Source organism: Coccinella septempunctata, chromosome 2 (assembly GCF_907165205.1).
Source record: "Coccinella septempunctata chromosome 2, icCocSept1.1, whole genome shotgun sequence".
Classification (NCBI taxonomy): Eukaryota; Metazoa; Arthropoda; class Insecta; order Coleoptera; family Coccinellidae; genus Coccinella; species Coccinella septempunctata.
Genome location: NC_058190.1, coordinates 30,693,746 through 30,710,727, shown reverse-complemented (window position 1 = coordinate 30,710,727; position 16,982 = coordinate 30,693,746). Strand labels below are relative to the sequence as shown.

Sequence of the window (16,982 nt, the reverse complement as noted above, 5' to 3'; positions counted from 1 at the left end):
CGACATTTGTCGTTTTGTTTTATTGTCACATGAAACGAAATATTTTTGGTTATATATTTTAAGGGAACACGTTTTTCAGAATACGTGTCCGCACAAAAATTTGATAACTCTATAATCTTTTGACCAAACTAGTCTATTCTGTAATGCGTCAGAATGTAGTAGTTCGACGGAGTTCCGCTTAAGACAAACTAGTCAGGCCTGTAAGTATTCTGGCCCCTATTTGTAGCACAGATATTACAATCAAAAAAGCCACAATCACACCCCCTATGAAAAATTCATATTTCTTGATCCGGTCTATTTCTATTAGTAGTGTTTTTCATGGAATTGTGAATGAATTAGGAAAGGATTTCATTGATTCCTCACACACATATTGTTTGTTCTACTTTAATTTCGAACTGCCCTTATCGGAAAACCCTTTACTTCACATATCTACTGAACTAATTTGACGGATATAAGAAAAGCCGAAAATTTATAATCTATAAATATCTGGAAAATTTTCAACCCTAACTTCCTCATACTAGTGAATTTCTTCAAAACGCCAACTTACACAAACCGAAGTTTCCTTCTGTGCTCCCATAAAACTCGTAAACTTGACCAACATTGAATGCTTCGACGAATTGTTTCCATGTCGTTGGCTTCATACCGTTTCCGTACATTTTATTCAGTTTGTAGGTGGGTTTATCTGAAGAGTTCTGGTGAGCTAATATGACATACCTAGCCATTTCACCAATGTACTGAGATATCTGGAACCAAAAAGATCAGAATGAATAGAGATTAGTGCGTACATACCAAATATTATGTATCCTTGAGTGTGGAAATACATTATACGAGACATGTTTCCAAATTTCTAGGAATTGTGTTAAAATTTAAATATCTAGAATTAATACGCAATAATGAAGTGCTAACGCCTGGCAATGAATACAATAAGAATTAAATTCAGATGCATACCACTCGTATATCAACAAGTGTTACGATCCGAATTGAACTAGTCTATTTGCCATCGACAGGACAACTAAATGGACCCGCTGATATAAATATGATCAAGTGTTACGATCTGAATTGATCTATCCAATTTGCCATTGTCAGGGCCCCAAATGGAGTACGCTGCACCGAAGAAAAGCAGATGCTGACCATGGTTTTGGTCTCATTTGACCTCATCAGAGCAACATAGCTTCTGCTCCGATGGAAAAACGTTTTTCCATCTATGTTGCTCTGATGAGGTCAAATGTGACCGAAACCATGGTCAGCATCTGCTTTTCTTCGGTGGAGCGTACTCATTATGAAAGATTCTATCTCATAGGTCAGGGATGCGCTCCCCACCATTCTGCAGATTTCTAGGCAACCCATGACCATTGTATAGAGACCTGGTGGTCTTTATACGATGCCATAACCCCCTATTCGTTTTTATTACCTGTAGCCTGTAGTTCGACATAATTTCACGATCTTGAATCAATTTACTCACCGTGCAACTATATTTCTCGCAATCCTTCCAAAAATTGCTTGCTGAAAATTTACTTCTAATAACGACAGTGGCTCCCTCAATTAGCGCCTGTGAAACTCCGCACATCCCTCCAAGTGAATGGTAGAGGGGGACAGGTGTGTATATCACATCCTCAGGCTTTATTTGCACTCCTAAATTAAATACTATATATCCTATATGGTACCTGAAGAAAAACTAAAAATCAGACGCGAATTTTAACTTTGCGCTTTCATATAAATGATCACTTAACTCAAGAATAGCTTATGCGTAGACATGCAAATATCATTAAATGAAACAACAATCAACCGGTGCATCGATGTATGAAAAAATATCACCTATTAAATATCGATGTATCGTAATATCGATGTTTTTTCGTAAGTGAAATAAAATAAAATTGTCTCTGTTTTAATTTGCCTCAAAATTCTTCTTCAGGACCAGAGCAATCTATTGATGAAAGGAAAAGAATTACCTAGAATTTTTTATGATGGAAGCCTTTGGTAATCCAGTAGTTCCCGACGTATAAATGTAGATAAGCCTGTCGTCTGATTTTCCCTTGTCTATATCAGAATCCAAAGAGTTTTGGCTGTTTGACAAACTTTGTAATTCTTTCATCATATCAGCGGCATCCGGAATAATTTCTTCTGTTCCATCATTGAATTGAAACATTTTCAATTCAGGCATCAATGTTCTAACTTTTTGTACGACTGTGAAAAGAAAATACTTGAAAAAGATAGTTTTTATCGATGTAAATGGAATGAGTTACAAAAAGATGAAGTGGGATGGGAGGTGGAAAAAGGTCTACAAAATGAAAGTTTTCTAGATTTTTTAATTGTTTCAAGTCAACGATTCTTTTTTCTTAGCCACATACTTGACGCAATAAAATATAAAAGTTGACCAAACTTCATCCAGCATATAATAAACAGTATGTCTCCATAAAAACAAGTATAAAGAATTTGCTATTTCGAAAAATGATTGAAAACGCTAATTCTTCACTCGAAAAAATGATAGTATTTTAAATTTATGACAAAAACCATCTATTGTTAATTATTGTCGCGTTCGAAGTCATGCAATGTAGATCATTGCTAATTAAGAATACTCAAGTCGTTATCTATGGTTCACATACCTAAGTGTCAATAGAAGAAGGAACTGGGATAGTAAAAATTGAGCCCAAATATGGGTTAACCAGATACTGGCCCCTTGAAGCATGGGTTTCAAGCTGAAATCTGGCGAAGAAAAAGGATTTGCATTCCTATAGTCATAGTCGGAGATCCAAAATGGTAAGTAAAGAACTCAGAGTGGTTTTGGTACTTGCTCACTAGGGTATTTCAAGAAATAATATACTGTACGCTAAGCAGTCCAACAGGAAAACCGCCGTACTAGTATTCTCGTGGTAGATGCCATCTTGGCGAATAACAGAGGAAATATACGGGGTGTTTCATGAGTCGTTGGCCATAGACTAATGGTGAATGCGGGTCATCCAGGCCTTTCAGAAAAGTTGCTTGTTTTGTATCTGTATCCTAAGGATATTAGTTTCAGAGACGCGAGATGATTCATGAAAATTGTCCTAAATTTGCCATAGCCATAAGTCTGGAATGCAAGGTCCGATTTCGATCAAATTTTATGGGTTTGTTCACATCAGAAAACTCTTAAAAACGGCTCATGAAATATCAATATTTTCAGGGCGGTACCCAGAATATTATGAGTTTTCTTCCATGCTCCAAAATCTATATTTTTCACATCCCTTACAGAAATTTCGTTATTGCCATGAAAAACTACATAATTCATTCTAAGGAATTCAATTTTTACTTTGCATGGCACACTTGTCACAAGGGAATAGGAACCTGACGAATTAATGTTTTATCATTTTTTCGAAATGCGGTCCTGTTTTTAGTCCTTTGGTAATATTATTCATTGTCTTCGGTCAAGATTTTGAATTTTTTTGAATCCTGTTCAACTTTTTTTCATTTTAAACCCTAAGTTCCCGTTGAGTGTACGAGAAAAAGTGAAAGATACTTCACGGGAGCATTTGCGACAGAGAATAGAAGAAGCCTGCGCAGAAGTTGATGAAAATCCCGATATGATAAGAAGCGCAATAAATAATCTGATTTTAAGCGCTAGGAAATGGAAGAACTCCATTTCGAACATCTCTTATATGTTCATTTTATTGTTATTTTATGAAAGGAAATAATAAGGTAAATATTTTTCGGAAGAATAAATTTTGATACTTATTTGTGTAATGAAGCAAATACACTTACGGATTACATTTTCCAAGAGGGTTTACATCATTTGTATCTAAATTCAATTTGTAATTTCAGAAGAATTCGCGGATCGACTTTACATAATTTTAATCACTTCTTTACGAACACTCAGTATGTGCTGAAGGTTTGTAATGAAAAAGAATTGAACAGAATTTAAAATAATTTGGAATCTCGGCAAAGGACAATAAATATTATCACCGAATAAGGACCGGAAAAATGACATAAAATATGAATTCGTCCGGTTCCTGTGCCATGCAAAGCGAAAATTGAATTTCTTAGAATAAATTATGTAGTTTTTCATGGTGATAACGAAATTTCTGTAAGAGATGTAAGAAATATTACGAAAACGCTGGCGGGCCACACAAAAAATCCAAATGTATAATTCCGAATTGCTAAGTCAGAATTCTGAGTTACAAGTCAGAATTCTGAGACACAAGTCGGAATTCTGAGATACAAATCGGAGTTCTGAGATACAAGTCAGAATTCTGAGATGCAAGACAGTAGTGGGGCTAGAATTGGTCGAATGACATTTGCTTTGTTGCATTCGATTGTTGCCGAATCATGTGAGCAAAATGCCCTCTGTACTCTGTTGTCTCATTTAAGGCATGTATAGGCACGAAACTCAAAGTGACTTTGAACTTGATTATGAAACTGGATGTAGGAATTTAGATAAATCATTAAGCACTAAGAAAGGTTTTGAAAAGTTCCCAGGAGCATAATTCTCGGGAGTACAAAAATACTCCCAAGTGCTTTCACAAGCACTGAGCACGAAGCTTTGGAACAGCTCAGCTATGGTGCAACCGAAGAGAAAAATAGAATATCATTTCATTCATCCAAAATTCCTCCAAGAAGCCAAAAACACATTCACGGATCAAATGCAAAAAAACAAAAGTCATTAGACCTATTTCAGCCCTCCTTCTGCCTTGCATCTCAAAATTCCGACTTACAAATCGGAATTCCGACTTGTATCTCAGAATTCCGACTTGCAAGTCAGAATTCTGACATGTATCTCAGAATTCCGACACGCAAGTCGGAATTGTTCATTTGGAATTATTTTTTTTTGTGTGGCACTTCAGCGCTTTCGTAAAATATAAATTTGGGCTTGAAAGAAAAATCATGATATTCTGAGTACTGCCCTGAAAATATTGATATTTGAAAGAGCAATCTGAAGTGAACAAACCAATTAAATTCGATCGAAATCGAAAATTTAGGACAATGTTCATGAATCACTCCGTATCTCCGAAACTCATAGCCTTATGATATAAAACAAGCAACTTTCCTGAAAGGACTGTATGACCTGCATTCACCATTAAGCCGGGTCCAGACTATGTAACAAAACAGGTTATATAGCAAAGTTATATAGTTTGTTAGAGAAATTCAAGTGAAAAAGTTATATAACACAATGATATACAACATTTTTCTTGCTATATAGCAAATTTTATGTTATCCGTCAGGTGTCGGTAAAGATCAAAGAAAGTAATATAACTTTGTTATAAAACACGCCGCAACTTGTCCACACTTGTGTTATTAAACATTAAACATTTACTGCAGCGCCAATCTTTTTTTTACTGGTATTGCATCTAAAAATGTCGTGTCTTTTTTGCCTATTTTATGGCCGATTTGATTTATTAGGTATTCGAAATCAAAACTTGTCATCCTTAGGAAATTTTTAAAGTACCATCACATTTAATGTCCCCTGTAAATGGGTCTATGTCAGCCATTGCTAGATCCTTCAAAAGAGTTGTTCCACTATAATGTTCACCTAGCTCTCAACGATGAGATTTCACTCGTCTACATAAAATAACGCAAGCTGCTGCTGCCAAAATGACATCCTCTACGTTCGAGGACATTTTCAATACTACAGATGCCACTGCTTCCAGATGAACACTTTTGTTTAGTTTTATTTCGTTACATAGTCTGGATGTCTCTGCTATTTTATAACAAGTTATATAACAAAGTTGTATAACACATTTGTTGTATAACTTTGTTAATAAAATGTTTTGTTACATAGTCTGGACCCGGCTTTAGACTATGGCCAATCACTCATGAAACACCCTGTATAAATGAAAAAAGGGAGAAATATGCTCACCGCACGAATACTCCAGGAGAAAGACAACAGCTGATTGCATTTTCCAAATGAAATGATATATTCGCTTCTGAAAAGCAGAATGAGGCTGTTGAGGTACATTCACTGGTCTCTGCAAAGTGAGAACTCACCTGTTTGTGAAATATTGTGGCTAAAAAATTTACCGATTATTTATTTACTCTGTGTACAAAAGAGTTTCAGAAGGAGAAACGGACCGAAAGACTCAATGTGTCTGGCTCTAAATAAATATATGGTTCTTCTAACTAAATGAAGTCATGAGAAATTTGTAACTGAAGGAGGAGCTGTAGATGGCTATGCGGCGAAAACAGCAGGGATCTAATAGAATGATCGCAGTGCAGTAGGACTCCTAAAATATATCTACAATCAAGTCTTCAAATGTAAAGCTTTGGACTTGCACTGCTATAAGGTTGACAAATTTCTTATTCCGTTAAAGAACTCGAATTTCAAGGATGCAGATTGGTAGGTGTCGAGGAATTTTGAAGAAGTAATGGAATAAGACCAACTTGGAGGCTAAAAATTATTTCTTTTCTGATCTTATCTTAGGGTTCCTCTCAGTAAACTGATCCATCAACATTCAGCAAAATCAGAAGGTATCCACTGAGGAAAAATAGGGCACCTGAATAATTTAATGAATGACAGAAGTAGAGGGAATTGTTTCCGAAAAAGTTGTTTGGAATAGGTATCTGAATGCGAAACAACAATGGGTTGCAGAAAATCAATGGCAAGTGCTGACCTATTAATCCTAGTATCGGCTAACTATAACATATTCTATTGTAGAAAATGCAAATATCATGCATTGTTTCTCAACTCACTCTGCTTGAATTTGGAACTGAAAATTATAGAATTGCTATTTCCCGATTTTATGGCATGATGCAGGGCTTGTTGAGACATCATGTTAGTGTTGATCAAAGCTGTTATAATTCCAACTTTAGCTAGGCCCAACCACACACATACGTATTCAGGTCGGGAGTCCATTAGGAGGGCAACAGTATCACCTCTCTTGTATCCTAGACTCTTGAAGTAATTTCCAATTTGATTCGAGAACTGATCCACCTAGAAAAAGTTACAAATGTAGATCAGTACATTGATTGCTGATCTAGGAAAGGCGGTTACAAATTTAAGCAGTTCTTTCGGTTAAAGACGAGACTTTTTAAATTTTTAATAAATTGTTTTGGGAAGATCGAAGCGGAAGGGAAAGGCCTCGAAAGAAAGGTTCATTCTTCGATTTAAAAAGTTTTATCATTGCCAGAATTATTCGAAAATATCTCCCTCAATGACAGATAATAATGTTGTTTCTCAAAGGTGCTCCTCCCTAATATCGATAAAATTATCTACATGTTGTGTTTCTAAATAGGTAAATAGGGCGTCGTAGACCAATTTTTTCGTCTTCACGCTTCCTGAATCTGAATCACTGCGATATCTTTGTTTGAGCAAGGAAACCTTGATGTATTGTGGAGAAGTGTTGAAAAATGTGAAGTTATTCGTGAAAAGTGATATTTTTGTTGCTGCATATAGTTACTTATTATAAAACCGGAAAATACTGTGCGCATCGTATATCAAACTTATGACTTATGGTGATTAACTTGAATGAATAGGATCTATCTTTTTGGTTAATTTTTGGAGTTAGTTATCTTCAATCTTTTTACATGCTGTTTTCGAAGGAAGAAAGTCCTTTTCTGTCAGTGTGTTGCTAAACTATCATTAAGAATGAATCAGTTCAGAAAATATCGCCCAGTAAAAGTTATACAAGAGGACCCATTTTCAATTTCAATTTAGTCCAGTAGTCTGTTCAAAATATAATACCTAATAGTAACTCGAGGAATATTCAAAATTTCCAAGGACCAGCGAGACGCACATAGGCAATATGCCTATATTTTGTGTTTTCTCGCTCGTCCGAAATGGAATGAAATTTATAGTACAGACCTGTAAATTAACATACAATATACATAGTGAAAAAGATTATGGATAGCTATGAGGAGCAGACGAATATAAAAAAAACGATATTCGAATTAGTCGGTTAGTCAGAGTTTCAACGGAAAGAATTTACTGTATTTTTTATGGTTCAACATCGTAAACAAAAAATATAGTTCCTGGTGGTTTATTTAATTTGAAATAAAGTGAAATACGCTACGGGTACAGAGATGCAACAGTAGAGCTCGTAATTTCGAGGTTCTTTGGTGTGCTGTGGTATATTGTTAATGGGGAATTCTCCTCAATTTGGGTTATCACTGCATATGCAAGTTTAAACTGAATAATTATGAGTTTCATTCATTATTTTTTCAAATTCACCGCGAAACTATTCAAAATTATCCTTCAAATATGAGGTTGTAAAATTTAAATCGCTTTGTGCGGAGTTTGCGATTTGGCAACAGCGCTTACAAGACAATGAAAAGAACAATGTCCCATCAGCTTGTTTATAAAATAACAGCTGTTGATCTACAGGCGCCTACTTACTGGCGAGCTTCAACTGCAACCGGCCATAAAAATCCCATAAAATTTTACGACCTTCCTCGTTCGTCGCAGACTTCATAGACAGCCATCTTTGTCTATCTCATCAAGATAATACATTTGTTGTCCTTTATTATCAAGGCATATTTCAGTCGATGTTGCCAGCTTGAGCAATTCTCATAAAACGCTTTAAATTTTAAATACCCATTCTTATTTTTCATTTTTAAGTGCTTAAAATAATTTTTTTTGGGAAACGGTTGAAATGGTTATTTCAAAATGTGATGTTTCAAAGATATTTCACAAAAATACATCATTTTCGTCAGAAGCAGTATTCCCTATTCTTGTTGCGTTACATATCTACAGCCAGCTCTAGACTTTTTGCAAATAAAGGAATATCACCATAATAAAGAGGAATAAAGATAGCAACAACCTTTTACTTTTTATAACATTTTTCAAAGAAGAGGCTTTTTCTTCTATGATAAATTTTTAAATGATAAAGAATTCACGGCGTAACAAACAATTATTGAATTTTGAAAAAATTATAATACATCTCCAGGCTGGATTCGATCTAAAGACCTACTGATCGCCGGTCAAGTGTTCTACCACTGAGCTACCAGAATTCAATAATTGTCTCCTTACGCCGCGAATTCTCCAAGAGTTCGTTTAAAAATAATACTTACCTGTTCGAAAGTCCATTTTTGCTCCTCGAAGTGGAAAGCAATCTTTTTAGGATATTTCCTAACGGTTTGTCTGAAAAGTTTAGGCACTGTGCGGTTTAACCAAGTTCTGTATAGTATGAAGTAGTTCAATCTTATAAACATCCATACCAATCTAAAATAGAAAACGGGTTAATCAGTTTACTACTATACAAAAGAGAGGGAATTATTTTCAGTGATATTATATACTCCATTCACATTTATTTTAGCAGTCGGTTGGCCATGAAATAATTTTCTCAAGTTTTTGTTACTAGAACGGAGCAAGGTTGGCACTCATGAAGTGTCGTTAATGTCATAACGCCGTTGCCACAATATCACCTTATATCAATTTTTAATACGAAAATGCCGAAAGTGATTGAAAAAAGAGACAAGGTTTCAGGAAGTGCTATTTAGAATTCAGGTCCGCTCATTCAAAAAGTTATTCTAAAATCCACAATACGTCAGACGATAGTGAACATATTCAATGTAAGAGAATTTATATAATGTTTCATCTGAATCTAAACGTCTTATATTTCAGCTGAATATTTCCACAATCAGAAAGATTGTGAATGACGAGGATGACGAAGAATTTTCTTCTATTGGGAGACATAAAAAAGTGGTGGCATTTGAGAATTTTATTTTTGAGTGAATTAAGGCGAAAAGTTTACTACAGGATTTTCGATGAATGTCATCGTAGAATAAGTTCCCGAAAATTGATTTTCCTATTTTTCATTTAAGGTACCAATAAATACGACCTAATCAATGTCAATGTATTAAGATGAACAGCCACAAATACGCGCCAGTTGTCCTATTAATTATTTATTCGTGTGAAATTTTTGTTCAAAGGTGAAGTTCATCTTGACTCGAAACTTCCTTCAATTCCTTTTACTTATATTGATACAAGATTATTTTTGTTGAAGACAAAGATGCAACATTCTTGTAATTATCTGTTAATTCATTCGGAAGATACCCATTCCCAACCACTGCATCATATGCATTTCATGTTCGGGTTTATATTTCTGAAATCTACAACTGATGTAACGCAAGGGCGGATCCAGGATTTTTTTCTGGGGGGGGGCACAACGGGCAGACGAGCAAAAAAATCAACAGTAACTGTGAGAAATGAACTTCACTTTTATTTTTAAGAGTTCAAGTATGTATAGAAAGATCCGTCCGTCTGGGGGGGGGGCACGTGCCCCTGTGCCCCCCCCCTAAATCCGCCCTTGATGTAACGTATTCAAACTTTAGCATAAGAAGATAACGAACATTAACTCTCCTCAAGCTAGTGCATATTATGATATTATACTGATCTCTTGTATTTTCCATGCAAATAACTGGATTTGGTATGCCTTCAATCAATTTGTATAAACTTCAATTATGTTCGACACATAGACATAGAGACATGGACTGAGCAATGCCAGCATGAAATTGGCTATTTATTAGAAAGAGAGAAAAGCTCGTCGGGACATTACCTTTCTCTTTTTTGTTCACATAGAGGTGAGTGTAGACCAATCAAAATTCTAGAAAAAGACAACTGCATTCCCGACGTGTTTTTCTCTCTGTCACTTTTTTTGACCGTATTTCATGCATAGATATAAAGGGAAGGCACAGTCCATGTCTCTATGTCTATGGTTCGACACATATTTTCCGAAGAGATTCGACATTGTGATAAAATACGTAATGACAGAAACTTTTACGTAGAACGGGCAACATAGCGTTGATTTAAAACCCAAAAATGTTTTGACAAGCATCATAACCCCACATTTTCGTACCGTACAGAGACAGAGTGAAGTGTGTCAAGTTTCCATGGCCAACCGTGTGCTAAAATAAAAGTGAATGGAATAACTATCAATCCCTATCCTATAATTCATTTTCAATTAATGCGTTTCGCTGTTACAAAAGTAACAGATGGTTTTAGATTGAGGTTTTTTGCTTTTCAGTTATTATTGCTTCCACAGAAGAAACAACGCTTGTTATTATGTTTTGTTGCTACCATTTTCGGTTACATGATTATTAATCCCTCGATTAAAATTTTAGGTTAAATTCGCCACTGTTACGCAGCATTTACTGCCATTTAGTCGAAATAATTATTGTCATCTAGGCTGTTTCCACTACAGAGTGTTAAAAAACTTTATTAAGTAAGAGATGGATGGTTCTGTATGTTTGCACTGATTCAGTCATGAAAATTTAATCAATTAGATCTATGTGTCTAATTCTTGAATATATACAGAGTAATAGTAAAACAGGTACTCACTTGATATCTCTAGGAAATGTTTTGATGATGATTCTGAAGAGTTTGGACCGTAACACTGTAAGAACAGATGATGTTATGCCAATAGTAATTACCACCGCTAGAAAATCCTGAAAACAATTGTGATTCAAAATTTAAAGTATCACGAAAGAGAATTTTCTGATTATTAGGTTGAATTATTCAATAAAGATACAATAAAGTATACCACGAAAAAAGACATTCCTCTCAACGGATGGTTACGCTATTCATTCATAAAGTTGAAATAGCGTAATCGATTTTCAATCATCCATTCCCATCATATCGATACCCACATTCTGCCGAAACTAAACTATTGTATTATTCGGTTCTATTGTCTATGAGTTTTATTCGAGAACAAGATATTGATAAACCAATGATGCGTTAGTAATTTTTGCGGGTTCTCCTTGAAATTTTATTAGTACATAATTGGATTCCAAAGAATAAAATACATAATATCTTTTACCACATTACGGGAATAAACAATTAATTCGAATAATTTTTTCGCCCAAATTAGGTGGAGAAATAAAATTATTTTTCGTCGACCTTAACAAAAAATTGCATTTTACGTATTAATTTCAGAACGAAAAGTCGACTATTTCCGTAGGCGAGTATTTGTCGTCCTGATTCACTTTTCGTCCGGCTGTTCGTCACTAAATAATAATATATAAGATCCCGGTGCGATTGAATCAATTCTGTGAATACATAATTGCCTGTGACAATAATTGTCATTTGATGAAAAAAAAATGGCACATCGAGTATATCTTTGTTAGATAGTTGATTTGATGGCAAAATCAACGGTAAACATGGGTAAAAAGTCAACGTTTCATGAGTTATTGGGATTCTCATGAAAAACAGCTCAGATTTGTTTGAATATATCAGTTAGAGATGTTTTTTTTGAAGAAATTTTTACCACTTTTAATTTTGATATTATGTAGTATCATAACACTCTTTGCTGTTTGATCGAAAATGTACAGGGTGTTTATATGAGAAGATCATCCATTTGGACAAATAAATTTAATCATTATTCAAAATTGTATTCAAATTACAACATACAACATATATTTTTTATTATTTCAGTCGATTCTACGTGAAAAAACAGGAAGGGTAACTCAGATAAACTCTATACGCTCAAAATGAAAACTCTTAGATTTATCAAGGAAAAACTTGAAATAAGGGAAAACAGCAATTTCGAACGGCTTGATTAGTCTGTGACTTCCTGAAACTAAAGAAAGAAATGGAAATTCGATGCTTCGATGAATAATTTTGGCATTTCATGAATTCTAGGTACCTATAATACACCTCCAAAATTGTTTGTAGGGATTGTTGAGAATATGTATATGAATGATTCATGAAATGTTAAAATTATTAATCGAAGAATTGAGTTTTAGTCTGCTTCTTTGGATTCCGATCAAGCAGTTCGAAATTGGTTAGTCACCCTGTATGTGTAAGGCCTTATCACAGTTATCTGTAGGCAGTGCCCCAATAATTCTTGCTGCAAGTAGGTACTACTCTTATCCTTAACACATTTTGATCAGATCGGTGTCGGTACTTTGAAAACCTGATTATTTTCGTAGTTATCCTGTTATGACTGCTATGAGACTTCATCCTTATTATCTCATCTGTCAAACAAACTTCAGGAATGAATGAAATGATTAGTTATTTGTTGAGGGACAAAACAAATAAAAGTTGATTCAGAAAATTATATTCTGAGGTTATCTCAAAAATGTTATTATTGGAAAATGATTGAGATAACTTCGAATATGATATTTCATCAACTCACTCTGAGCAAATAGAACGAGTTCAATCTTTTTAGAAAGTAGAAAGTGTATTGAAATTTCCCAATTTTGATTTTAATTATTGAAAAATTAAATATTTCATTCATAAAATAATAATAAAAGACACGTCTCTCATTTTTCCTTATTTATCATGGTATTATGTCCCCTGTATCAAAGAGAGATAATCTTTGCCTATATTCTACTTTCTATGATTGGTCTTTCGATAAAGATACCTATATATACAGGGTGACAAAAAGGACAATGGCTAAGTAGATATAGAGGACCTCAAACTGGTAAAATTTTGGCCTTTATTTCACAAGCTTGTTCCTGTAGGCATTCTCCGTCAGCACAAAAAAAAATAGAAAAAATTGCAGGCCCGTATTCAAAAATTTCAATTTACTTGTCAGGTATGAGATAAAATAAATTCGAATAGAAATTTGAATAGAGCGAAAAAACTGATAAAATATCTGTTTTTTGTTTGAATGGCACAAATTTTCTATGGTCGATCTTTATGATGTGTTGAAATCAGAATATTACAATATTTTTATATAATCATGAAAAAAAAAATTCCTGATAAAACAAAAACACAAAATTCGAGTCAAGGATAGTTGATAGTTAGGAAGGGGTTACATCTCACGGCGCCCACAAAGTCTCTTGTGCCCCCTAACAAAGCTGTTCTCACCACGCCCTGTACATCTCGCCTAAGATAAGTTTGACTTTAATTACTTCCAGAACTCCTGTTCATTCTACTAAACTGAAAAATGTGGAACAATAATCCACTTGGTGTTTCCAACAAAATTTACTCTTCATCAAAATAATGTAAACTTTATAAGGACAAATTTTCTTCTAACAGTTTCTGAGGGGGTTAGACTTAAAAAAATATTGTTTCATACAACATATGAAATTTTTTATGATATCAAACGATTAATTGATAAAAATGGATTTCGAGATTTCAAGGAATATTTGAAGCCAGGCTCATTCTAGCGCCTCGAATTCAGTATGTATTTGTTTTATCAGGAATACTATTATTCATGATGTGAATATAAAAATATTGTAATATTCTGAATTCAACATATCATTAAAACAATAGAAAATTTGTGCCATTCAAACAAAAAACAGATTTTTCATTAGTTTTTCCCGCACTTCTCAAATTTCTATGTGAATTTTTTTTATCTCATACACCGTGTGATATTTCTCATCAGACAAGTAAATTGAAACTTTTGAATACGAGCCTGCATTTTTTTTTTGTGATGACAGTGAATGCCTATAGGAAGAAGCTTATGAAATATCAGCCAAAAGTTCAGCATATTAACGATGATATTTAGCATTTTTCATAAATTACCCTATATGTATCTCCGAATCGAATACCCTTATGGGACATTTGAATCCCAAATTCTCATTCTATTTGAGGTCCTCTATCTTCACTTAGCCGTTGTCCTGTACGTCACCAGTCACCCTGTATTCCTGTATATATATACATTCTTTCAGTTCCTAAAAAAGGGGATAACCATCTTTTTGTCCATGATTTCGTTTCTAGATGACATATTCCGAGACATTTCCTAATGTTTCATTTATGGAGAGTAGAGATAAGGAGAACGATCGCCGTACTAAAAAAGTACCCAGGAATGGAAAGAAAAATGTGAGTCGCTGAAAAAGTATAACTCATCAAAATTAATCCTTTCGCCAAAAATCACCTGTATAAAATAACTGAATCAATCGTACTGGCAATATTCAATATTGAATAGTTAACATTTCCTCAAGTTCAATATGATTTCATTATTTTAAGTACGGGACTGTGGAAGGCGACGCCGACTTCAGAAAGACGAAACAGATGAATTTGGACACTGTGTCACTGTGTTGAGAGCTTGTGAAATTGTTTGTGCTACTGTTGCTGCCGTATTTATATCCCATTTTAACTTCAGCCAAGAGTATGCTGATAACTTAGATTGTCTGACAAAAAAATTTCTTATATTTTGATGAGATGATGTATGGGAGAAGATTTTCTTTCTCTTTTTTTTTTGAACTTGAGAATAAGGTATATGCAATATAAGAGAACGCTCAAAAAGTGCTTTAAATTCTTGAATAAGAAAACTGAGAAATAAGAAAATATTTTTTTTTCTATTCAACTCACAAATTGCCCAAATAATATTTATTGTCTCAAATGGAGATACAAAAATGCTACTTTAGCATTGGATTAATTTCGTGAAGCCGGTGAATTGATAACTAAGGTGATTTTTCATCGGAAAATTATAGTCTAAAATGAATTGGATTCCCCATGGAATTATGTTCTTCCACTTTAAGGTCAGTTTATACATGACACTAACGATGTCATAAAATCACATTGAACCTGTGCTTTTCTCCTGGATCATTATGCAACCTTGAACGTTGAAACAACGACTGAGACTAAGCTGATATAATGCTGAGACTATGATAGTGACTACGACAATGAAAATCATGCATACATAGCCCCATAAATAAACATTGAAGAGCAGGGCAGAATAATTTGAATCCAGCTTGCTTTACATACAGGATTTACATGATTACGATCATTTACAGAGACCCGTATCTCTTATAAGGCCTATATAATGATCACCGTCAGCAAAATACAGTTTTTGACAACACTAGCTCTTGGTTACTAAAGCTGAATCCTCAAAATAGGCTTGGGCCGGTATTGTATATTGTATCGGAAAATTTGATTTATCTGTGGGCATTTCTTACTATTAATTCAATTTCAATTGCAGGCCACTGTTGTTGTGAACATCTCACATATACCACCATTAATTACTGCTAGAGAAAACCAGGGTTTTTCACATCTAGTATTACCTCCTCTCAGAGTTGAAAACAATTGCAAAGAACGCTTGATGCCCAAACACCACATACGAAAACGCTTCCAAAGCTCAGAGATCTTGTGCCACAACTTTGACAATAAATTGAGCAGGATTTTCTTATTAACTTAGTGAGAATCAGGTAGCTATTGATTCACGTGTTTTAATACTGTGAATACATTATATTTTTCTAAGCAGAAGAGCTCAACAAATAAAAATTTAAAAAAATGATTGAGTCTTTTGGAAGAAATAATACGAATTCATTCAATAACCTTAACTTTTGACGAGCAGTCTATCAAGACTATAGTTTTTCTGGAAGTTGCAATGTTTGCAGCAAGCCAGACTTCTGTCTGGCTTGCTGTAAACTGGTGAAAATTTCCGCGCTGTAAGGATTGCACGGAATAGGGAATTCTCCTCAATTTGGGTTATCACAGCATAAGCAAGTTTGAACTGAACAATTATGAGTTTCATTCATGAATTTTTCAAATGCACCGCGGAAACTATTTGAAATCATTCTTCGAATATGAGGTTTTAAAATTTAAATAGCTTCGTTTCTAGTTTACGATTTGGCAACAGCACCTACTAGAAAAGAAAAATAACAATGGCTTGTTTGAAAAATAACAATTTCTTGTTTATAAAATAACAGCTGTTGATTTACACCCATCATAAGGCGCGTTCTCACTGGCGGGCCTCAACAGCAACTGGCCATAAAAATTCCTTAAAATTTTACGACCTTCCTCGTTCGTAGCAGACTTGATAGACAGCCATTTTTGTCTATCTCATAAAGATAGTATATTTGTTGTCCTTCATTATCAACGTATATTTCAGTCGATGTTGCCAACTTGTGCAATAGAAACGAAACGCTATAAGTTTTAAACACCCTTTTTTATTTTTCATTTTTAAGTAAATACTCAAAATAACTTTTTTTGGGAAACGGTTGAAATAGTTAATTCAAAATGTGACGTTTCAAAGATATTTCATAAAAAATACATCATTTTAGTCAGGAGTATTCCCTATTGTATCATGACTTCCGACATAGTTGTGATCGTACTCAAGAATAGTGATCAGCTTATTTCTATTGGTGATGATAAATGCAGACAGATGCACAAAAAATGCACGTGTCGG

The 16,982-nt window shown here is 34.3% G+C and overlaps 1 protein-coding gene across 2 annotated transcripts in view; it reads right to left on the bottom strand.

Moving 5' to 3' along the window:
* LOC123307844 (long-chain fatty acid transport protein 4-like) overlaps positions 1-16,982 on the bottom strand; it is a 29,987-nt gene that overhangs the window by 10,946 nt on the left and 2,059 nt on the right. The window contains exons 1-7 of one of the 2 annotated variants that reach the window (XM_044890303.1): positions 11,445-11,596; positions 11,243-11,349; positions 8,974-9,124; positions 6,658-6,898; positions 1,950-2,184; positions 1,463-1,664; positions 548-743 (exon numbers count right to left, since the gene is read on the bottom strand). In XM_044890303.1, coding sequence (XP_044746238.1) covers positions 548-743; positions 1,463-1,664; positions 1,950-2,184; positions 6,658-6,898; positions 8,974-9,124; positions 11,243-11,349; positions 11,445-11,459 — 1,147 coding nt within the window. In that variant the 5' untranslated portion in view covers positions 11,460-11,596. Of the gene's footprint in view, positions 1-547; positions 744-1,462; positions 1,665-1,949; positions 2,185-6,657; positions 6,899-8,973; positions 9,125-11,242; positions 11,350-11,444; positions 11,597-16,982 lie in introns of those variants that run through there. The other variant, XM_044890302.1, reaches the window with a different exon arrangement.